Source organism: Nesoenas mayeri, assembly GCF_963082525.1.
Source record: "Nesoenas mayeri genome assembly, chromosome: 1".
NCBI lineage: Eukaryota > Metazoa > Chordata > Aves > Columbiformes > Columbidae > Nesoenas > Nesoenas mayeri.
The window spans coordinates 180328176-180351556 of record NC_137541.1 but is presented as its reverse complement, the minus strand read 5'-3'; the positions used below and the strand labels follow the sequence as shown (position 1 = coordinate 180351556).

The window sequence follows — 23381 nt, the reverse complement described above, 5'->3', positions numbered from 1 at the left end:
ATATAACTTTTTCTATACGGAAGCCGCTTCATTTCATTTTTAGTAATCTTGGTTTTTCATGAGGGCAGTCACTTAAAGCATATAGGTAAAGATGTGAATACACTGCTTAAAAAAAGCTGGTGTGTATAGGAGCAAAACTGACATTCAATGAAGAGGAAGAGATTGCTCTTCTTCATGCACACACAAGATTTCTGCTTGCGGAGTCCTTCTGCCCGGATGCTGGGTTGAATTGTAGTCATGTGTGATGGGAGACAGTTGCGACTGGAAATTTCTACAGAGAACTGGGTTCTCTGTGTTCTGTATTCAAAAAGAAAGATGTATTGCAATTGCCTGAAATCAAAGATAGCTAGCAGTTGCCTTAAGTTCTCTTATTTCAGAATGCTGGAAACTGTTTATATTTCAGAGAACAGCCCATGGGTCCTTCATTGTTTCCATCAGTTCTCCCATCATGATTAAATTTTAAATAACAGTATTTACAGAAGAAGAACTCAGAAATGTAAGAAATACTGCCTATGCTTGGAGGCAAGTCTGCAAGGGCCTATAGATGCTCAGCAGCTGCCTGCACATGGTCCTGGGCACCTGGCTCCAGGTGGCCCTGCTTGAGCAGGGGGGGTTGGACAAGAGGTCCCTTCCAACTCTGTGGTTCTTTGAAAGGGATATGAACTTAAACAGTTGTGGTAAACCTGCCTCATCTACATGCTGCTGTCTTGGGAATTCAGATACACCTGAATATTCTAAGATTCTAGAAAACTCCATGAATTTCAAATATTGGCAGGCCCCTGAAAGCCGCTTCATTCCTCGCTGACCGTTGGATGCTGCTTTAAGTTGGCTGCTTTTCCTTGCAGTCCTAATTATGTAGGCTTTTCCAGATTGTTTGTTTTGCTGTCTCTTTTCCTTGTATTTGAGATGTTCTTTTACTACACTGAGAATTGGATGAGCTTGATAAAATATAAAGGCTGTTAGAACAGGTGTTTTAATAGGACAAGTGAAGTCTGCAGCTGTTCCAGTAATGAATGTATAGAAAAGAAAACTAAGGAGGAGGAAGAAAGGATGTATGCTGTTCATCCTGAGGACTAGGTATCCAGGTTTTACAGTGATGGTGGGAAAGTGCAGTGTTTTTTTTCCTAGTATTGTTACTACACCTGTGTAGTGGATAGATACCAAGATTTTAAAGTCTCACACTTCTTAAAAAGAGATTGTTTTGCCATTGTATGTATGCCATAGCTATAAAGACTATGTAGACTAGGGTCTTGATGTAACTGCAATTTCTTGACGTGCTTACATCATCATTGTCCTATAGGGCAAAGCTGGGCAGTGGTTTCTTTTTGAATCACTTTTAGCTTCAAAATGGACTCATGTTTTCCAGAGCTCCAATTTGATGATGTTTGGAATGAAGTGTTGTCATCGTCTTTGAATACAATGAAGGAAGACAGATTGAACGTAAAGTTTTTTGTGTGTGTCTTGACTTGAGCAATTTCTGCTTCTTGGATGAGTTTTTGAAAGGGTATACTCATGGCATATTTCAGTAAAGATTTGTTAGCTTCAGTGGGGAATTTCTTGCCCTTCAGAGAATTCCAAGTAGCTAGTTGCTCAATATCCAGAGCATTTGCCATCCGTATGGGGTGCTAACATTGAAGTTGACTTGATTTGGAACAGGGACTTTAACTCGATTTTCCTGCGTAAGTGCTTTGCTGCTTTTTATTTATGCTCTTAAAAGCATTTCTTCCTTTCCAGTGTAGAATGAAGACAAATGTCTGAGCGCTCCACTTTGTCACAAAATCAGGTTCTTGTCTGCTGGCCAGCCTTGCTTTATAAATGTCACTCAGAGCACTTAACAGCGCTTAGCCAAGACTTGCTGTGGGAAAAGCCTAGATAAAAATCTCTTAAACAGAAACGAGAAAGTAACTTGAGGATGTTTTCTGCCAATCAGGTTGTTCTTACTTACTGAAGAGAACACAGTAGGGGTTCCTCTGTCTACTTTCACTTACAGAAAGACCATGGGAACATTTCCTCAGATAAGCACAATGTATTCTTTTATTAAGTGGGTACTGTTTCAGTGCTTTGGGATTCAATTCACTTAGCTTAAGGCAAAAAGTAAAATAAAGTGCATTGCTACTTATGTACTCTTGAGGCATATGTAATGCAAATATAATGCTTTAGCTTCAGGCTAAAACTTGTAGCAATCAAGTGGTAGACCTCCCTGTCCATCTCAATCCTGTAAGCCAAGTTAGCAGGTCTAAACATAGTTCTGGCATGTTTTTGAGCACAGGCAGATAATCTATGTGTGTTCCACTTTAGAATGTAGATGAACCAATAACAGCAGCTCTTGTTGCCTAGGGGCAGGGAACTGGGGTTTTTCTGGTGGGACGGGATTGGATTAATGCAGTAGGTAAAATTTCCTCAAAGTTGAGGGGAAGGTGCTTCGTGAGCTGTATATGTTTTGTTGTTGACGAAACACAGGCACAGAATGGTTCCAGAAGCCCTAGGTCAAGAGAGAGATGGCAGGGAGCTCAGAGGTTGAGTAGAGGCTCTGAAGGGCACCAGTGATGCAGGGAATTTCCTTCCGGACCAGAGAGATTGAGCAGAATTTGTTCCAGCGCTGGCAATGAGTTGGCTGGAGGCAGAGAACCGCCTGTAAGGACAGAGTGGATTATGTTTTAATTGTCTTCAAACTTGTCTTAATGTTTTCTTTCCAAACCTTTTGATAGAAGACCTGGGCAGTTTTACCTCAGTGCTCTGACTTGCAAAAACAGGAACAGGACAGCAAGAGAGAACAACACCTTTCCCATTTAATACTACAGATGGGATTACTCTCTGCTACTGTTCTGGGGGTCATAGGAAATCATCAGTCTCTTGTAGTGTAAGGCTGCCTTCCTCATCTTTGATATACGTGTGGTGCTTGTGAAAGATCGCTTGTGCCCCTCAGAAGCAGAAGATGGTGGTGCTCCTGGTTCAGTCTAACTCTTGCCCTTTCTGAGCAGAGTATGTGTCCACCCTGATGTGCCAATCAGCAATCTGTCCTTTGCAAACTGTAGTGTTTTGGTTCTCTACTTTTATATTTTTTCACTGTATGGAGCAAGTGATTAATCTGTTCTTCACTGAAACTTTCTTGGAATTTATTTGTGCTACAGTAGGGGTGAAGTGTTACATGGGAGCCAGATCCCCCCCCCCCCCCCCCCCCCCCCCCCCCCCCCCCCCCGCTTCCATGCCTCACAGTTTATTGTTACTATCTCATTGTAGATACAAGTGGAGGATGATTTCCATATCAAAAAGGACAAAGGGAGATACTCAGGTTCATTCCTTATCAGTGGGGAGAAAGGGGGTTTAGATACAGGAAATAGATGACTCCTGCCTGGATTTTTAACCCTGTGGCTTTGTGGCCTGTTCTCTTTTCCACCAGCCTGAATTTATCCCCTTTTTCTGTTCTAATCTGCCCTGCCATTCTCCTAGTACACAATCACATGGGTAATTAAGTTTTAAGGACAGTAGATTTACAGTGCTCTGACATCCACCCACCCGTAGTGGGAAACACAGTTGGTGACAAGCTCATCCCTCTTTCTTTCCTCCCCACCTCAACTTTGGCCAAGGGAAGGTTTTCAACTGGTTTCTGCTACTGCAGGGTCAGATTCAAGGAACATCCCCCCTTCAACACCCTACAGATCCAGACATTTTGTAACATCTTTAGTGTACAAGGCATTATATTCGTGGGGGACACAGTAGATTGTTAGTAAATGCTGTATAACAGTGAACAGGATTGCTGTGCATAGTTAGAACTGTAGTCTGAGCCATCACTGCGGGGAATATTGGTGCGTCTTTTCATACCGTTGGATCATTGGTTTTATTGTCATCGCTACGTTGCCGCAGAACGTTTCCTTCAAAATTAGATGTTACACTTAAATAAGATTTTTCAACCTTGCCACAGCAAGAGTTCTTTTCTTTCTTTGAATACAACATATAGGAAAATAGAAATTTGCTTACTTGAGGCATGAGTTGGGTAAGGTGTTCTGCTGCGTATCTTTTGGAAATGAGTGAATTGTGCCCTCTGTGTTATACTTGGACAATATCGTAGCTCCGGCAATTTTACTAGTCCCAGGCTGTGTAAGCGTATCTGCTTCTCTTCTGATGGCTGGGGCTTTCTCGGCCTGGTGCCTACAGAAGAGTTCTCAAGGCGAACGTGCCACCTGTGGTGCTTTAACCTGCCCACAAGTCTGGTACAAGGTTTTGTTTGGGAAGAGTTAATGTTGTTAAGAATGTGTAGATGTGCAAACCACAGACGTGATCATTTTCAGCATCTTGTAAAGTTTGGTGTTTTTTTAACTAGAGGGGGAAGATGGAGAAGCAGGTTATGGGTTGCTTCAGGATGGCCTTAGATGCAAAAGACAGCAGCAGCCTAGTTCATATACAGTCTCATTTCCTTCTCTTTGTCTTTAGTCTTTGTCTCGCCGATCCCCTTGTTTTCCTCTCCAGACGGTTCGTGAACATGTACATAAATGTACTGTTTACTCTTTCTACATCAAAAAAAACCCACAGAAAGCAATTGCCATTTTTTAATGTATTTGTTTAATCTGCAGTTAAAAAAAAAAAAAGGAATACCAACTTTTCTAAGCACATGAATGACGTACTTCTAAAACAACATAATGATCAAGGTCATTTTCATTTAAAAAAGCAGAAACTCAAATTTAACAGGCCTTGAAATCCCACTTTAAGAAGTTTTTAATTTAAATATTTCAAAGCGAGTCTGTTCTTCAGATTAAGGGAAGGTGAAGCTTATATTAAAAAAAGCTAAAATAGAACAAAATACTGAATTCTATTCTCATCTCATTCTCATTTAACACTTTGCTTTTTAGATACGCAGTTTAGCATTCCACATGAGGTTGTCTTTATTTTCTTTAAGCCACGATTATGTCAAATTAATTCCTTTTTTTCTCTGTGTCATGCAGTGTTAATAACATTACCAGGCTTGCAACATCTCGAGAGCTGTTTAGTCACAAAAACGAATGCTCCAGAAAGTGAACTTCAAGCAATAATTGGACTGTTCTGTTTATAAAACCCATGTAGATGGCTCCAGAAACTCAATGGTAGGGTTTGAGAGGTATAGTATGGATTCAGGCACCTCTATCCTTGTTTTCCAAGGCTAGAAATCCTAAGTCGTTCCAGCTTAGTGTTTGAGCTTAGTACCTTCCTTAGAGATTTAATACCTAATAGGATCAATCCAAGTAATTGCAGTTTGCTTAAGCAACAAGGGTGAGGTTAGAAACTCCCCCTCCTCCTTTTTTGTGTTTTCCCCCCCTTTTTTCTCCTTCCTGTTGAGCGTTTTCTCTTGCAGGGAATGGAGGTTAGCTTCAGTGAAGCTAAAGGCACTACCATCAGTGCCCGCTCTCCATGTGGAATAAAAAACGGTTGTAATTTTGTGTCAGAAGTGTCTGGTTCAAGGACTTATAAATACAGTGGCTGTTGTAGATTCTGAAGGGTCTTGAGCCTCTTTGGTTTGCAACTGCATATAAATACTTTAGCCATAGTAGCTGGGTAGCAGATACTTGTTAGACACTACAGCGGTATCGTGGATACAAGATTCTTGATGCTGGGGCTTCTTTGATGTTGGGATGTGCGAAGGGTTTTGATTCTGCGGCCCCTTTTCCTGCCGCTTGTTTCCGATTTAGCACAATGTGCACTTTCCCGTGTCCCCCGGAGCAGCTTTGTGGGAAAGGTATGCTGTAATTGGTTTATAACCATTCATAATGACCTGGCAACTTGGTATGAATAGCAACGAGGAGCAACTTAACTTGTGATTTATTTAAGTAAGCTACATGGATGAAAGGTACTCCCAGATGTACAAGTTGAGCTAGTTGCCTAATTGGACGTAAATTTTCACATCTAGCTCAGAGAGAGGGTTTTGTTACGAAGGCTGAATTTGGATTTATGAGCAAGCTTCTGGACTGCTAAACCAGTTTCTGGGCAAAGCTTAATATTGTCTTTTTTGGGGATGGCTTCATTTTTTAATTCAGTAAGTGCTACCATACCCTTGTCATTTGTGAAGCTAATGGAATTTTAATTTAAGATTTTTTTGTTTGTTTGTTTATTTACAGTTCTAATACCTTTACCTTGCTTTTGGTGCAGTAACACCCGCTTTGATTTAAAGGCCAGAATTGGTACTGCGGCTTTGGTTGTCGTCTTTTACCAGTTTGTCATCGTTGCACCCCTGCTTATTTTGTCAAGGCTCTGGTTGCTTTTTCTCACACGACGCCCATGATACGAGCGACCCACCAGCTGCAGGGCATGATGATTCGGCAGGCGGTACGGCAGCCCTGGTAGTTGTAAGGCCAGGGGTAGTAGCCCAGGAGAGGCTCGCAAATCCTCTGGCACTGCGTGTAACTTCGTCTGCATTCAATGCAGCACACGCCCAGGTGATCCAGCATGGGGTCAAAAGCCATCCCTTCACCTTCCAGCTGCTGAAATGTAAAATATTAAATGTCATCCCGGTGCCCTCATTCCCAGCGAGTGCAGAATGTACCGATGCTCCTGTTAACCCTACAAAAGGTAAAAACTGAAGTCTCAGTCCTGTCGAAGTTAACAGAACTCCCACTAACTGACCCTGTGCATCTTGCTTTATTTTTTCTTTCTTTTGTCTTGCTCTTTTTTTTTTTTAGAAGTGTAGAATTGGTGCAGTCACGCGTGTAAAATGGAAAGAAACAACAGGGAGCTCTAACTTCATTATATTTCTTCTACAGTCCTTGCAAAAGATCCAACAGCAGTAAACTCCAAACTTTTAAATATTAGCAATGGAAAAGATTTCAAGAAAGTTATCTGGGTCTTTTATGTAGATTACAATGTCTGAAGTGTATGCTGTGTCTTTAATGTTTGGTTTTAATTTTTGTATTTTAATGCTTTTTTACACCATTCCAGGAAACTATTCAGTTTCCATTACTCTGCAGTTTTCTGAATATTTCTCTTTTATCTTTCAGTCTGCTTTTTTATCCCCTTTGCCACAGTTAGGTGCATTGTGGACAGTGAGAATTGTTCCTGTTCTGTATCTGACAGTAAGGAGTTAACATGAAGCAAGGCACACATAAAATATGTAAAAGCAGGCTCTTACCTTCACCCTTCCAAATTCCTTTCCTCCTTTCTGGGGAAAAAAAGTAACCTGGATATTCTGCTTTTTGAAACTCATTTGTTTTTCTCCTGTTGGTGTTATTTCAAAAAAAGCAGCAGCAAAGAGCAAATGCCAAAGTAACGCTTATTTTTTTCACCTGAGCATTTTTCATTCAGAAAACCAGCAGCAGACTGAAAAGGTGAGGCACAGGACGGTGCCGTCTCTTGTCTGGGCTTGTACAGAACACCAGTGACAGCTTGGTGTCATTTGGGCCCCCAGCCCTGAGAGCAGGGAGAATGTTGTTCCCTTGGACAGGATTCATCATCCTTGAATTGGGGTATCTGCAATGTGACCTTCTACACCTGAGCTCATCATCCAGACTCCACTCACAGTAGGTGAAGAGAAATAGTTCTAGGGAGGAGTCATTTCATCCTACAGGAAAGACCCACAGTATAATTATGGTCCTTTTGAATTGACTGAATCTGCCTCTAAAGAAAGCTTTGATGGAGGCATCTACGCAACAACCAGGTAAAGGTGAATCCTGCCCTGCAGGCTGAGGGAAGTCATAGGATCACAGAGCAGTTGGGGTTAGAAGGGACCTCTGGAGATCATCTAGTCCGACCCCCCACTAAAGCAGGTTCACCAGAGCAGGTTGCACAGGAAACATCTGCTGGCCATATCTGATGGGATGTTCTCCATTTGGCCCAGGGTCCCTCTGGCTGGAAGAGGGGACCTGCAGCAGTTGTTTTGTCGCTGCCCTGCAGGGACATGGCAGCTTGGACCCCATGCACACGGTCACGTTAGTAGCTGTGAGAAATTACATTCCAGTGCTGCTGCTGTTTTACTGACCTCGTGAGAGAGTCGATTTAGATCCACTTTATTTGGAGTGATTAATTTAAGTTTAATTAAGGGATGTCAACTCGGCAGAATGCTGTCACAGTATAATGATCTCCCGCTGTTGCATAAATGTCAAGTCAAAGCTGGGACTTATTTCCAAAGCAGGAGGCATTTATCCTGTGACAGTGTTGTATTAAAATGACTTACTCCTGCTGCACCAAATGGTGGGTGCAAATTGTCTGACGCGGGTGCAGCAGACTGGAAGGTGCTACTGTGCAGCCGCTTTTCCTGCAGCACGGCAAAGGTGTGGGGACACAGCGGGACGGCATCTCTGTGCTTTCTGGGGGCTGCTTCATCTTGAGAGAGCGAGAACAAGTTTTGTGAGGCTCATCCTCCGCCCACTGTTGCTGTCTATGAACAGGTTCTCCTCTGTGAATCATTTGCTAGACCACAGCCGTTTACCATCATAGAGGAGAGGCTGAGAAAACAGATTTATTTGGCCTAACCTTAATCTCATTGCAACCTGACACTGCTTTCCTCGACAGTAGTCACAGAATCAGAGAATCACAGAATGTCAGGGATTGGAAGGGACCTCGAAAGATCATCCAGTCCAATCCCCCTGTCGGAGCAGGAACACCCAGATGAGGTTACACAAGGAGGTGTCCAGGCGGGTTTTGAATGTCTGCAGAGAAGGAGACTCCATAGCCTCCCTGGGCAGCCTATTCCAGTGCTCTGGCACCCTCACTGAGAAGAAGTTGCTTCTCAAATTTAAATGGAACCTCTTGTGTTCTAGTTTGTACCCATTGCCCCTTGTCCTATCATTGGTTGTCACTGAGAAGAGCCTGGCTCCATCCTCATGACACTCACCCTTTATATATTTATAAACATTAATGAAGTCACATTAATGAGTCACTTCTGATGCTAATTTCTATTTGGGGGCAAAGTACATTTCTAGGTACTGGACTCTCTCTTTACGTTGTCAGTACATTATGGGGTTCAGCTGTCTGATCAAGACAAGCTTTGGTTTGTTTTCAGAATGTGCTGTCCCTGTAGGATCTCTCTGGTGCTGCTTATGGACTTGAACTCTGAAAAGCAACTTGGGGGTCAATTTGCCATAAACTTGCCACTGCAAACACTTGTGCTTGTTTCAGACAGAAGTTTGATGAAAACCAGGAGTAGACTTGTTTTGAACTCAGTAGCTGTTTTACAAGCCTCTTCCAGAGAAAAACTGAACAGGGAAAGACTGTAAATTAAGAGAAAAAAAAAGACAACCCCCCTGTCACCAGTACTACCTGCCTACAGCAGTCTTGGGCTTTGAAAGGAGATTATAGAGCAAATACGTACATTATATGGGTTGTCTGGATTAAGCGTTTGATCGGTTTCTTGCCCCATTGGCCTGGTTTCATTAGGTTGGAGATCAAGTTCTTGAGTCAGCTGTGTGGTGGGTGACCTGGTGTTTACTTCTTCAGCAGCAGCTTCCAAGTCTTCTGCATCAAAGTTTGATTCTGTCTGGCGTCTGTTTCTCTTCATTTCTCTCCTTTGGTTAGCTGATGAAATAATCACAAGAGGATAATCTTCAATGTTTCCTTGTTTTATCCACACATTATCTGAGGTTTCAGTGATTTAAAAAAGGGGGCAGAGGGAAAGATGAAACTGGGTGGTGGCAAACCTGATAAACATCGCCATGGGAGCTGCTTGCCTCCTGTGCTGTATCTGCAGCAAATGTCAGTCCAAAGGGCTGTGAGATTCCCTTTTTTACCCCCTCGCTTTCTCCTTGAGGCAAAATGGGTGTGAGGAGTTTGGGGTTGTATTTGACTTTCCGCATGGTCACTGGTGTTACCTTGGCAGCAGTTGCCAGCGCTAGCAAGACCGGTCATATGCATCTCATTTTATTAAAGTGCTTTTGTGACAGGCCGGTGCCCTGCTCTCAAGGGCAGCGAGAGAACGTGGTGGAAACAGCTTCTGGACAGCTTTGATACTTCTCTTTTGTTGTCCAGTGGGATGTAAAAGCTCATAATAAGAGTGGAAAATACCGGCAGTTTGGAATCAACAGACCGAGGAGGAGTAAATGTTTTCAAGCCTTCTCCTCTCCTCCCAGGCCTGGAAGTTATCTGGAGAAGTTGCCATCTCCCTTGTGAATCCTGAACACCTTTGCAAAGCTTGGCTGTGGGTGATGGGAGTCCTGAGACAGCCTCCAACACCTCATGAACTTAACACCTCATGAACTTCACCTGTCAGTTGCCTACCTAAAGTATCTTGTCCCACCACTCCAGTGACATCCCCTGGAGAAGCAGGGTGGGAAAGATGACAGGCTATGGTCCCAGATCAGGAGCTTGCTGGTTCCCTAACTCTTGGCCAGGTCTGGTGTTCCTGTTATCTGTTGTGAGCTGCCAAAACATTTTGGGACTAGTTTAAGCTATTGTCTTGTCCTTCTGTAGAAGGAGGCTGACCTCTCTGGCAATACTTCGTCTCACAGTAAGTCACCCATGTGGGTTATGTACATTGTCTTGAGGAAAGGCAGTTAGAGAACACCAAACATCTGGGTAAGTGTGGTTTCCCAGATGTGCAAGTCTTGGTGTGGCATACCTGATCTGGGGAAGGTGTTTAGGCAAAGAGAGGGATAGCAAACTTTTCAAATACAAGAAGTGTTACCTTTGGGATATGTCGGTCGCAGCCAGAAAATTGGAAGATCCCCGCAAAGCTCTAAAATTTTGGGGCTTAGGAAACTGTTATGCTTGATGGGCTCATCTGCAGCCACCCAGATAAGGGAGTTTTCGTCAAATCTCACAGGCATGATTTCATCTTCCTGCAAACAGAAGAGCATAAATCCTTTGCTAGCTCAGTGAACAGTCATGTGCCTGCTCGCTGTTAATTCTTGAGCATCAAGCTGTATAATCATCCGCTGCAGCTAATACCGAGCATCTTTGTATTTCGTGAACGTGAACTGACTGTACTGAGCCAAAGCCTGAGTAAAGGTTGCCACCATGGAAATGAATGGCAAAACTGCTGTCAGCTTTGCTGGGACTTAGATTTCACCTGTCTCTCTCTTGGATGGCTTTTGCCCCTCGCACAAGGACTAGGTGTTGGAGGTCTTTTAGCCCAAACCACCAGATTTTTCAGGTGATAGCAACTGAATATTTACCACCTTCAGCAGAGCAGCGATGAAATGCGTCAGCTGAAAACAAGACTCTAATCTTTTTTATCATGCCCTGTTCTCATTTGATGTACTCCCAAGAGATAACTATATTTACAATAGAGAAAAAAAATATCTAATAAACACCTTATTCAGAAGTTTCGGAGAAGATTATAGCTTGAGAACTGCTCCAGCTTCCAGTTTCAAGTCAATGTGATCCGTCTGATTAAAGGTCTCGTTTGGTGAAAGCAATTCAATTGACCAAAAGCTGGAAGTGCGAGTTAAAGGAGCCTGCCTTTTTGAAGTGTACCCTGCAGGTTTTTGGTTCATATCTTCAAAGTAATGTAGGAAAATGCCAGTGATTGATTCTTTAAAGTTGTTAGTTCAAAGTATTATTTTACATAAAATGTGTAAGTATTTTATAGCAACAGTGAAATATTAAAAGAAAACCGACTTGTGAATCGTGAAAACCAGTATGATTTCAAAGTTAAAATTCTAAATTGCTTCCATAAAAGTCATCAAAACTTGTTATATAACTGACTAGATCAATTTATTCTGTTGAGTTACTGTTCCTTTAATGTGTTTATTGATTTCTTTTGTAGGTCTCAAGTCATTTAAGTTTGCTATCCAAACTGTCTAGTGAGAAGTGCTCTTTCTTCTCCCACTTAAGCTTTTATCAGCATTAGAAATATCTGAATCTAGTTTTCAGAAATAAAAATGTCTTTTGTTTCTGTTTGAGATGATGCTGACTTGTGAGCAGGCAGAGTTTGAGCATCTATAAAAGCTTATTTTAATTACCCACTTTTATAGGCAGTGTCGGATAATGGCATATGCATACTTTCTCCTAAATACATGTGTATTAGAGAGGGAACTTGTTCTAGAAAAGTAAATACTACTTTGCCATTCCCATCATACATCTAACCTGGAAAGTTGAGCAACAGGGAAAGGTCAATATCCCAATGGCAGCACTAAATCCGCTCCTTGTTTTGGTGGCCTCAGTGCGTACAGTTTATTGCAGTGATTGTGTAGGTGATGCATCTTTGGAGAAGATGCACAGAAAACAGGACAAGGAAAGAGGTTTATTGTGGCCAAGCAGAAAATGAGAAATAACTTTTTGACTTATTTAGGATAATGGATGAAAAATTGAAACCTTGACCTTAGGCAAGGCAGGAAAGATCTAGGGCTTTGGCTGGAATTTGGGCAAGATCTCTTCCCTATCATGGGGGGAAATCCCACCAACTTCAGGCGAGTCTGCAACATCACTGTTACCTTCCTGTTTGCATTTAGAGAAAGTAGATGCTCAGTAATCAAAGCACCATTGTAGGTGGGTGCAGCCTTAGTGATCCCTCTCTCCCAGCTAATTGTATCTGCTTTTATTTTTTCGGGAGTGGAGCAAATCCAGGGAAAGGGGATGTGGATCTCCTGTGCTGCCCTGCTGGTGGCTGAGCCCCTGCTCAGGCCACCAGAGCTGCTCCTGTGGGACCGATGGGTTTGGGGATCTGAGCTCTGGGAAACTTTGCACACCTAAAACGGTAGTTTTTTTTACAAAGGTGAGCTAGGGGGAGATTTTGACGGTATCTGGGTGAGAATCGCAGCTTCTGTGGTGGTTGTGATGCACATTCCATGAAATCTAGTTAGCACAAAGTCCTAAAATGAAGTCTGGTGCCATTTAAGAATACAAATTCTTAACTTTTTTTAACCATTTCTATAAAACCCGTTTAACCAATAATACTTTCCACAATTCTCCTTTTTTTGAGTATTTCAGAGGACTTAAATGATGGAGTCCATGGCTCTGCTCAGGAGCGTTGATAGGAATCTCCTGATCTCAGGCAGATGCTCTTGTCACTGAGGTCTCCTGTGGATCTGCTGGACTTTGGTCCACATCTTCCCCCCCTCCCCAGTCTGCAGCCTCTCACGAAGCCCCTGGACACAGTGACACCTCAGACACCAGTTTTGCTTTTCTTTCCCTTTAGGGACCCCTTGCAATCAGTCAATGAACCCTCAGCTATCCTACCCTACCGCTGTCCACAGGGTTTTTTAAATGTCATTTTTATTTGTATTTAAACACCGCTTTAAGACCCTCTCTATATAAAGATTTGGGTTTAAAAAATAAAAAAATCACCCCTTACCAGCTCAGATGTGAGGCTCGCTTTAGTCATAGCATCAACTTTGGGGACGTGAGCTTTTGGCTGAGCTTTGATGTAACACTTTTCTCCTTCAGCAAAACGGATTCCAGTGATGCCCTGCAAAAGCAGAAGGCAGGGGGTTGTGCACAGCCCCCCAGCTCCCCACCGCCCCCAAGAAAGTGCTCGAGCTCTGTTAAAAGTGCTGTTGAATTTTCAGTCTGAAGCTTGAATCTTATTCAAAAACAGATGCAATAAACCACTCCTCCCTCATCATTTTAGCATTACAACTTGGGTCAAATGGGTCTAGAAGTTTTCGCTTGATTTCTGAAAGATGGGGGTGTTTTATGTAAGTGCTTCTGTACCCGCTGCAGGCTACTTGGATTCGCTGCGTTAAGGAATTAGTTGACACGATTTGAACCACAACTTAGCACCTAACGTAGACACCCTCGAAATTGTGTTAGCTGGTGGTGCGGTGCCCTTACAACACAGACTTACAAGAATATGGGGGCAGCCTGGTCCGATTTAAACACATAAATGATGATGACAGCAAAGGGAAGCTTGTGACAGGGAACTTGGTCTGGAAATCTGTGTGTGGGACTACCTTCATCTGGCCTATGAGGGAGAAGTGCAGTTGCCCAAACCATAGATGTCCAATTGTAAGAGAAGGGTATCCCAGCAACTCCAGATGGCTCCAGCTCTCCTGCAAGTCTGGGGTCATTTCTGCCAGCTCTGTGCCAGCACCTTGGGCATCAACATTTGGGCAGGGGAACCTTGCCTGTAGTTTTTCTATTTCTGCTGTAGATTTTCGGATACCTAAAAAATAGCTCTCTCTTTTTTAATGGATTTAGATACTTCATTGTAGATGGCAAAATTTGCATCAGGTTGAGAGCTTCATTCGACCACCTAAATACAAATATTATTGGAGATGTATTGGTTTTCTGCCTGGCCTCTGGCTGCCATGGCGGGGGGCATGGACATCATGGGTGCTGTAGGCATCTAGTGCAGTTTGAGATGGATGGTACCGAGGCACCTGAGTTGCATCCTGTATGCCTGCAAGCCCTGTACAGTTGGACAGACACCCTTCAACACAAAATGACTAATTCTGAAGCAGAGAGACAGGGGATGGCTATGCAGGGATGAGTGAACAAGGGAACGAGGCTTTGTGGTCCATCAAGTGTGGTAGGAGCATCCTAATATTGCCAAATCCAAGTCTTCACTGACCGTGTAATCATTCGAGTGGTGCCAGTGAATCCAAAGCTGCTAATGTAAATCCTTGGCTGATGGAAGCACGTCTCTTCAATTTATTTCTCCTTTACGTGCTTTCTTGGCTCAAAACTCAACTGGCAGCATCCCTTTGCTCTCGCTGAGCCTGCCCCTGTCCCTCTGTCATTACGAGCGGACACTGTCCCTGGGAGGTACCTTTAGCTGGTTGGTGCTGGGAGCTGATTTCTGACCCGGCTGTGACAGGCAGTAGCTCATCAGCAGCACACGTGGAAGAAATGTGAATTCAAACATCTCTCCAGCGGGCTGGTGCTTTTGTGCAGATGTGAAACAGCAATGGCAGAAGAGCTCGTTGTGGGTGCACTTATTCAGCTGCTAATAATGTTGCTATGGTGATGTTAACAAGAGTTTCATGAAGGCCGAACTGCAGCTGTCATGCAAGTTGGGGTCGTGGGTTTCCTGGCATGGATCTGTTTGCACTTGCTGAGAAGCCAAGGAGCTGAATTTCCTCACCTTCCTAGATTCAGCAGGTGGAAAGTAACTGCTCCAGAAGCCCTGGGCAAGTCTTTGTGGCAGCAGAGCTTTTATTTTAGATGCTGCTTTGACTTGCAGGGGGCTTAACTCTGAAGTTGAGTGTTTCACACCTGAGAACATAAATTGCAGGATCTGGGCCCTGTAAATAGGTTTCTGCAACATCACGTGGATGTATCGTTCATCGCTCAGAGGTGGTACAGCTCAGCGAATCACTCCACCTGAGCTATTGAGCTCTGCTGGGATTCAGCATCTGTTAATCCAGGCTCTGTGCTGAGCAGCCACAGGCAAGTTGCTGGGGTAGCCGAGTGTGTTTGCTGTCAGCCCAAGTGGCCCAGCACCCTGGGTTCGGTGCATGGATGCATAAGCCATGCTAGATGCCTCCATCCTGTCCCCTGGGGATGAACCCAGGCCAAGCTATGGAGAGCAGCTCCCACCCTTGATCTCAGGACAGAGCACGCTGCCCAGGTCTAGCGTTGTGTCTCCTTGGTTCCTACTTGGCTTACTGTGTTGATTCTGTGCTCCTAAAATGGTGATATTTTGGGGAGGTGTGTTTTGCAGTTAAAATCATCTGAAATCAGGCAGGGGCTGTGTCACAAGCCCGTCAGAACATGTTGTAGCTCTGTTCAATGGTTTGAAAATGCCAAGTGTTATGTGGAGCCAAATCTGATGCAGCCTAATCCATACTGCTTCCTGGAGAGGGACCTGGCATGACTGGTCCCCAAAAGGCACTTACTCTAGACTTGGTTTTGTAGGAAACTGCCCGGCTTGCTGTGAAAGCAAGCTGGGAGAGCCTTGATGCTTGTGTGGATGTTTGGGGGCTGGAACCCGAGACCTGCTGGGCCAGAGAAGTCAAGGCAGAGCAGGGTATCCCTAGGGAGTCCAGTGCTGGAGCGTGTTACATGAAAGACAAGGGTGGAGGTACTTACAATCTGAAAATCATGGACTTCAACAGCCTCTTCACTCCCACTTCCTGTTTTGAATGTCTCTAAGTTGTTTCCAGCATCTATTTCCATCGATCCGTCTTGTACTTTTCCATTAATGCTCATAGTATAGTGAACATTGTACACCTGGAATTGACAGAAGAGCACACTTCAGTAATTGCATATTGCCTTCCTCCTAAACCAGGGGATGGATCGATCTGACTCATGTCCCTATTCAGCTCCTAACTTTTATTTCTGTAGGCATTAGTTAATTCTCCAACAACCAAGGCCACCCCACTGCAACACTTCAGAGATGGGACAGGCTGGCAGTGGAACAGGTTGCCCAGAGAAGTTGTGCGTCCTCCATCCTTTTAGGTTTTCAAGGCCCAGCTTGTTGAAGCCCTGACCAACCTGCTCTGACCCCCCAGCAGCAAATAGGGCTAGAAACCTCCTGAGGTCCCTCCTCTGGGGAGCTCAGGGGCCACACACGCATCTATTAGTACGGACAGTTTTTCTTCAAAAGCATCATGTCCACATCCAGGCTCACTCCAACTTCAAAACCTTCTTCTGTGTCATATTTTAGGAATCACTGCTTTTACTGGTATGATTTCCAAAGGAAAGCAGGAGTGAGCATCCTACCCTGGAGGAGGCCAACCCCTATTTACCTTTCAGGATGTTCTACGGAGGCACAGGAAAATGGGTTCATCTTGAGTCTGAACATGCTTCCTACCTTGCAGTGGATGTGAACTTCATTTAAATTGGATGTGAAGTTGTATAGACTTGTATTTTCCTTGTCAGCGTATTTGCTCTTATCCTGTTTTCAATGAGGAAAGCTGCAGCGTGATTTGTATTTGCTGGAGGACCACAATCTGTGGAGGGGTTTTGTGATTCTCTCATGCGGCTCTGCTAAAAGTGCTGCACAAGCAGTTTACTTTTGGTCTTAAAAAAAGCCTTACAGCATTTTAATGGAAAATTTACACTGACAGCTTAGAGACAAATTTCTTCTTCTCTCACCTTTGCTCAAGAAAGTCTAAGATGGTAAAGATTTATGGTTCCTCAGTTCTACAGATTCAGTCTCATATTCTCAGTTGTCTAGGACTCCTGCTGAACGTGGTCCATAAAACCAGACCAATGTACATGGTCTCCCCTGCTGCAGGCTGAGCTAGAGTTGGGACTTTGTTAGCCCTGTCAGTTGTGGAAAAAATTAAAGATTTAAAAAAATAACAATTAAAAAGGTGCCTTCAATTTTGTGATGAATGACCCCAAATATAATTTTGTACAGAGGGAGAATGCACAAACATTTGCAAGCCAAGTGTAGCTTTCTGAGTTTGAAGGCAGCTGGGAAAAATAACTCCAAGCTTTCCCAGGGTCTTCACCGGGAGATCAACTTAGAAACTTAATGACAACTCGGAATGTGACACATTTTGCAAAGCAGAATTTAGATGACAGGAGCAATAAAAAAGGGGAACTTTGTCCTGTGCTCTGCCAGTGCACCCACCTGTCAGAACTGAACACACCGTGCCCCCTCCCTGCCCACCCATCCATTTGTGTCCCTTTCTTTTTTCAGAAGTCCAGAGAAGCAGATGGTTCTTACAGCACATCCTGGAGGTCAGCAACATGTTCTGTCTTTCTGGTGTAAAACCTTGTACTTTCTGATTATCTGAATTATCCCTCTGTGCATCACACAGGGAGACCTTGGCTCTGGCTGCTGGGATTTGCACAAGGCTCTCCTTGACAGGGACCAGTGTGGGGCTGGAGGCGCTACAAACCTTCTTCCAAAGTAAATTCAAAGATACTAACAGCATTCATGGAGCAAGTTACGTTCACAAGTGCACCATCATGTTTCAAATGTCTTAAACCGAAATCCTATATAAATAGAAAGGAAAGTTAATATATAAACTTGTTCTAATGTTCTGAAGTTGGGTTCAGCTTCTCATTTCTGTTCTTTGCGTACAGGATTTTTTATGGACCCCAGAAAAATGTAAATTATAAAACTCAGCATCACTTTAAAAATTGCTCCACAGCTGCTGACCAAAAATGCCGATGTGTATGCACAGCCATGCAAACCACTGGAGTGAAATAACGGTGCCTATCAATGGGTTAAATATAGCAGTACGTGTTTGAGGGTCCAGGTAGGATCTGGACCAAGAATGCAGATGATGTGGAAAAGGAATGTTCACATTTCAATGCTTTTTTTGTCCTGAGAGCTGGAGTTTGCCCAGGATATGAATCCCTGGAGACTTGTTGGGATTTGAGTTTGCTGAGGATTTGCAAGCAGAAATCAATGTAGTGTCTGTGCTCTCAAAGATACGTTTCATGTTCATTAATAAATGTGCTTCCAGGAGGCTCCATCCAAGCAGGTAGCGAAGATAATGATTGTAGGTTTGTTTTTCAGGGTTTTTTGTTTTGTTTTGTTTTGTTTTTAAAGCATGGGAGGAAAAAAAAAAAAAAAAAGTCTGCTTAAAGACTTCTTTATCGACTCCGCAAAAACAGTTTCTAGCCCGTGCTTCTCCTTACATGCTCAACCTGCCCCCCCTCCCACCTCGATGTGAGGATGTGCTCACCTGCCGCTCGGTGGCTTTCCAGAAGTAGAAGGCTCCGATGGCCCCGGCCAGGAGCAGGAGGGCTCCGGCGATCAGCACCGCGGCCCCCGCCTTCAGCAGCCGCCCCGGCCCGGGGGCCGCCGCCGCGTACGCCTGTGGAGAGCGCGGTGCTGAGTGCGGGGCACGGAGCCCCCTCCGCCGGCACAGCCTCTGCCCCCTCCCCAGGGACCCTACCCTGGGGCGCCCGTTCGGCCCCGACCAGTCCCCGTCCCGGCCGTGCCGACCGCAGCGTCCCATCCTGATTCCCAGTTCCACCGCATCGCCATCCTGATCGGATTCGACCAGTTGGCTCCCGACCTATCCTGATCCACTTTGACTCGACCCGTTTTGCCCCGATCCAATCCATGCCATCCCATCCCTACCAGTCGGCCCATCCCTTTCCCTCCTGTCCCGTCCCGTCGCGCCCGGTGCCGCCCGGCAGCACTCACGGGGGGCAGGCACTGCTCCACATCCTCGGGCCCCACACGGGCGATGGGCACTTTCTCGGAGCCCTCTGCCATGGTTGCCGCGAAAGGGAGAGCTGCCCCGGGCTCCGCTCCCGGCCCCGGCCCCGGCCCCGACGGGGGCAGCACCGCCCCGGCCCGCCCCGGCCCCGGCCCCGACGGGGGAGGCAGGACCGCCCCCCTCCCGGCGCACAATGAGTCCTTTGAGCTGCCCAGTAATCGTCGGAGCAACGCGAGGCTGTGACCCCCATAACAGCCCCGCTGCCCCCTCACTCCCGGGGGTTTGTCTCCTGTTTTAGAGATGGGGAAGTCAGGGATTGTGTCGGGGATAGAACCCCCCACCCTCCCATGCCATTGCGGAGAGGTGACCCGGCAGACAGACAACTGCTGTAAAAAGCAGGTTTTAAAATAGAACAGAATTTAAACTGCTTTTTTACACTTGCCACAGGAATTCACAGGCGCTGAAGCTGACAAGCTGCTGTTCGGTGGCTGCTCTGCAAAACACCTCGATGTGAGGCACAAGCAAACAGCGCTGGCTCCAGCTGAGCCCCCTGCCAAGGCTGGGCACAGACTGCGAATGGAGCAGCGAGCCCAGGCCTGGCACAGGCTCAGTGGGGGCAAATCATGGGGGGAAATTCCATGTTTTAATTTAAAAATGTGATGGTCACCTTATGGCTTGACCTCTAAAGTGAAGTTATCCCTGGGTTTTCTTCTGTTTCCTGTCACTCATGATGTTCAGATGATTTTTTTTTCTTTAGCATCTAAAGTACAGTATGATCATAGAGTAACTTGGGTTGAAAGGAATGTTCATCTGCATCTCTTTGCTCTTACTATTATTGTCCATGGGAGGCTTAAACACAAGGCTACAGTTGGCTATGTGCATCTGTACATGTGTCTCTCCATGTCTGTGTGCCCTTCATGCACCACATGGGCATCCTGCCTGTACCTACATGTGCATGGTTACGGCCATGTGTGCCCTCTGGAAAGTAAACAGTGCTGGACCGCTTTGGGGTTGGCATTGTCACAGAGTATCCCTTGTAAGGCTCGAAGCAGTGAAAAATAAAATATTAACTTCAAAAAGATCATGAAGGAGGGACTTTGGGTTGAGCCCTGCCTTGCCCCGCTTGCTTGGTGGCCCAGCTCTGGCTTTCCAGACAGGCAATAGCACTAGAAAGAGGTTCTGTTAAACTGGGGAGAACTTGGCACATGGGACTCCATCTCACTCTGGAGCAGTGCCCGTGCTAACCAGCAATTTTTTCTCAAAGTATGGATCTTTCTTTGTATTCATCTTTGCCTCTCCATTTTGCTTCTCAGGCAGGTTTATTTCTCCTTGCCCAGTTGTTGCACACTACTGACATGTCCCCTATCTTGAACCTTCTGGGACCTTGACAGCAGAGACCGGGCCGTGACCCTGTCTCACGGCAGCTCATCCCAGCTCTGTGTGCCTGAAGAGGCAGATTTGGCCCCTGCAGTTGATCTCCTACACTTGTGCCTCATGCCGTAACTGCAAAAATCTTTGCAGTTTTGCAAGTCTCTAAATCCCCTCACTGATGCGAACAATGCAAAAGCAGAGGAAACTCAGGCCCCACCGAACACCTTGTGTCTACGTGCTTGGGGACCGAAACCCAGAGACACAATCCCCATTTTCCTTCCCTTCAACCCAAATTCATCCTTCCTGTCAATTACTGTCGTTAACAATCAGACCTTAAACAAAAAATTAACGGGCATACTTACCGCCAAAAATAAACACAATCACAGCTCATTAAATCAAAAGTGAAGCCTACTGTGCAACTTCCTAAACTAGGGCATATTCTAGCCCAGTCTTGAATGACATACTGTTGTAGGTTGGGGCTAATAATAAGATTATGATCCTCTTCATTAGCAAGTATTTTGTTACACCAAAATCTCATGAATGGATATGTCTGTCTTGGCAAAATGTGAGAATCCCAGCCTTTGATCTCAAACCCCCATTTAGCATCACTGCTTTGAAAAGACAGATTTATTTTAAGGCCCCTGTGCTCATCTCCAATGGGAAAACGTGCCAGGGACAGAGCTCTCACCCAGGAAGAGCTGCTTCTCGCTGGGGTTTGGCTCATTTGAGCCACATCCCTGTGACTGAGGTGGGGGGAGCAGCTATCCCCCCATCCTGGTACCCATCTGAGTGCCTGATGTCTCCTTCCCTGGGGATGCGAATGGAAGGGTGGAGGGCGACTGCATCATTTCAGCTGGCAAAAGGGTGGCTGAGGGCACAGTGTTGAGGTAGAGCATTAACAAAGAGACAGCGCAATAAATAATTGTAATTAATACATCCGTACTGGGTATTCATGGAGGCCCCTTCACTCCAGGAGCAGCAAGGGCAGCATGTGGTGAAGTGCGACATCTCCCCTCGGAAGATGAAGGATGGAATCAGAGAGCTTGTGCTCGCCCTCCTGATGGGGCAGCGGTGGCCCTGGCAGGTTTGGCTTGGGCAGATTCCTGCCATCCCAAGCAACGAATGGATCCTCATGGTCTGGCCTCAGCAGGCTGGGGTGTGAGATGGGTCCTGCTTATATGTGGAGGTGTGGGTGGGGGACTGGACCTTCAGAAGGGAGCTGCTTTGCTCAAACCCTGGGAGAGAAGCTGTACAGCGTCTCCTCCTCACGTCAAGGTGCAAATCCCCCGAGTAATCCTTCAAACGTATTTTTCTCATGCAGGGAACAATCCCAGATTTTATTTTTCTTTTTCTCAACTCAGAGCATCGCTGCCTCTTCTTCTTTTGTTCCACAGGCAGAAGAAGATCAGCATGAAATTTCAAGCAGACAGAAGAGGAAAAAAAAAAGACATTCCTGTCAGATGATTCGCAGCTTACCACCTCTAGTTAACCCCTATGTTCATGCTTTGCCTTTTGTGTAGGCATATATCTGTTTTCCTTGGAGGGTGCGGGGAACACATCTTTTGCCATTTGATTGATTAGGTGACAAGAGAGAAAACGAGATTTTTTAGACAGAGCCAAATCTGTACAAACAACCCAGCATTCAGCAGCTCCAGACGCTCACTGTGGAGTGCAAAGACAAGTGCAACAGCCAGTGTTTGCAGGGCTTAGGACAAAAAAAACGTGACTTGCCTTTCACCAGCTGAATTCTTCATTTGCAATAAAGATGACCATGATACTAGTGTCTGAGCTCAGGCTCCTCTCTAAATAACATGTGTGTGCTCAGCTGGATTAAGCCAACTTCTGAGACTGGAAATCATAATAACAGCATTTTACAGGACAGCCTTTCTGGTCGTCTAATACTATTATCCTCTGGGCTGAAAAGCATTCCAGAGTGCTTGGAGTGCTACGATGAATGTGAGGTTGCTTAGCTGATAGTACTGGCTTTTCTCAAGGAAACACATTTTCTCATTATTTTTCAGTTTAAAGAAAAAGTTTAGAAGGAGAAATGGAAATACTAAAAATGAGAAGGATTTGGTGATGCTGTGAGCCTTTCTGTAAGTCTCTTGTGGTGCTTTATGCATTTTATCTCCATTTTCTAAGTGTCCCAAATAGCTGTTTAAACTCCACGATGGCCTGAACAGAAATTCATGAGGGCTACTGAGACTGGGCACCTGATTCACTGCTCAGCTTTTCTATGGGTTTACTCCACAGTAACTAGTGGTGATTCAAGTCCTGCTTACTTGATGTCTCTTCAAAATAACCAAAGTCCTTTGGGCAAAAAAGTCCTACAGAAAAGGAAAATCTTGGATTTGGTATTTAACCCGTAACAGCCTGAGGATTTTGAGAAACCCTCAGGATACTTGCTGACAGTGAAGCCAAAGGATGAAAAAACAGAAACGTATGTCATGGCCACAGCTCATGTGTTTGCGGTGGTCCTGGATGTTGCGGTGCCCCTGGGATGCTCATGTTTCTTCCTCTCTCCCCTGGCCTCGTGCACAGTGTGCCAATGCCGTCCTCCCTTCTTTGACCAGTGACAGGTGAAATTTCAAACACCAAAACCGTTGTTTTTCCTGGTGGGCTGTGAGATTCTCCCAGAGAAGCCCTGCAATGTCCTTTGCTTTGATGCTCCTCCCTGGAGGGGACAGGCATCCTTGTTTGCTCTGCTTGGGCTGCATCCCTGGCAGGATACAGCTGAGCTGGTCCCTCCTGAAAGGATGGCCTGGAACGTGCTCAGTGCAGGACCTCGCTCATCCCAAATCCTTCTTCTTCTCTCCTGTGGTCGGGTGAGGACATATGGCCCATCACAGTTTGCTCTTCGTCACCCCAGGACGCCAAAGGCTGAGTTGTTTTTCCCCAGAGCTGAATCCCATTTATCCATATGTCTTCATCTTATTCTTCTTAATTTAGCTAGTGGCTGTGCCTTCTGTTTTCCTTGAATTAAAGAAATAAAATAGAATAACTAGCTGTCATTACATGCTTTCATTCCTACCTCTAACAATGTGGTCTCTTAGTAGCTATTCTGTGTAAATTGCTCATAGGCTAGTTTCTTTCTTAACCTCC

At 45.1% G+C, this 23381-nt stretch overlaps 1 protein-coding gene across 1 annotated transcript; it reads right to left on the bottom strand.

The window, feature by feature from the left end:
- Positions 1–6233: 6233 nt before the first annotated feature.
- CNMD (chondromodulin) lies at positions 6234–18964 on the bottom strand (the record flags this gene model as incomplete). Its single annotated transcript, XM_080363779.1, has 7 exons — positions 6234–6449; positions 9272–9474; positions 10580–10733; positions 13190–13303; positions 15868–16008; positions 18426–18557; positions 18893–18964. The coding sequence occupies 7 exons, from the start codon at positions 18962–18964 to the stop codon at positions 6234–6236; spliced, it is 1032 nt and encodes a 343-aa protein (XP_080219905.1).
- Between the last annotated feature and the right edge of the window lie 4417 nt (positions 18965–23381).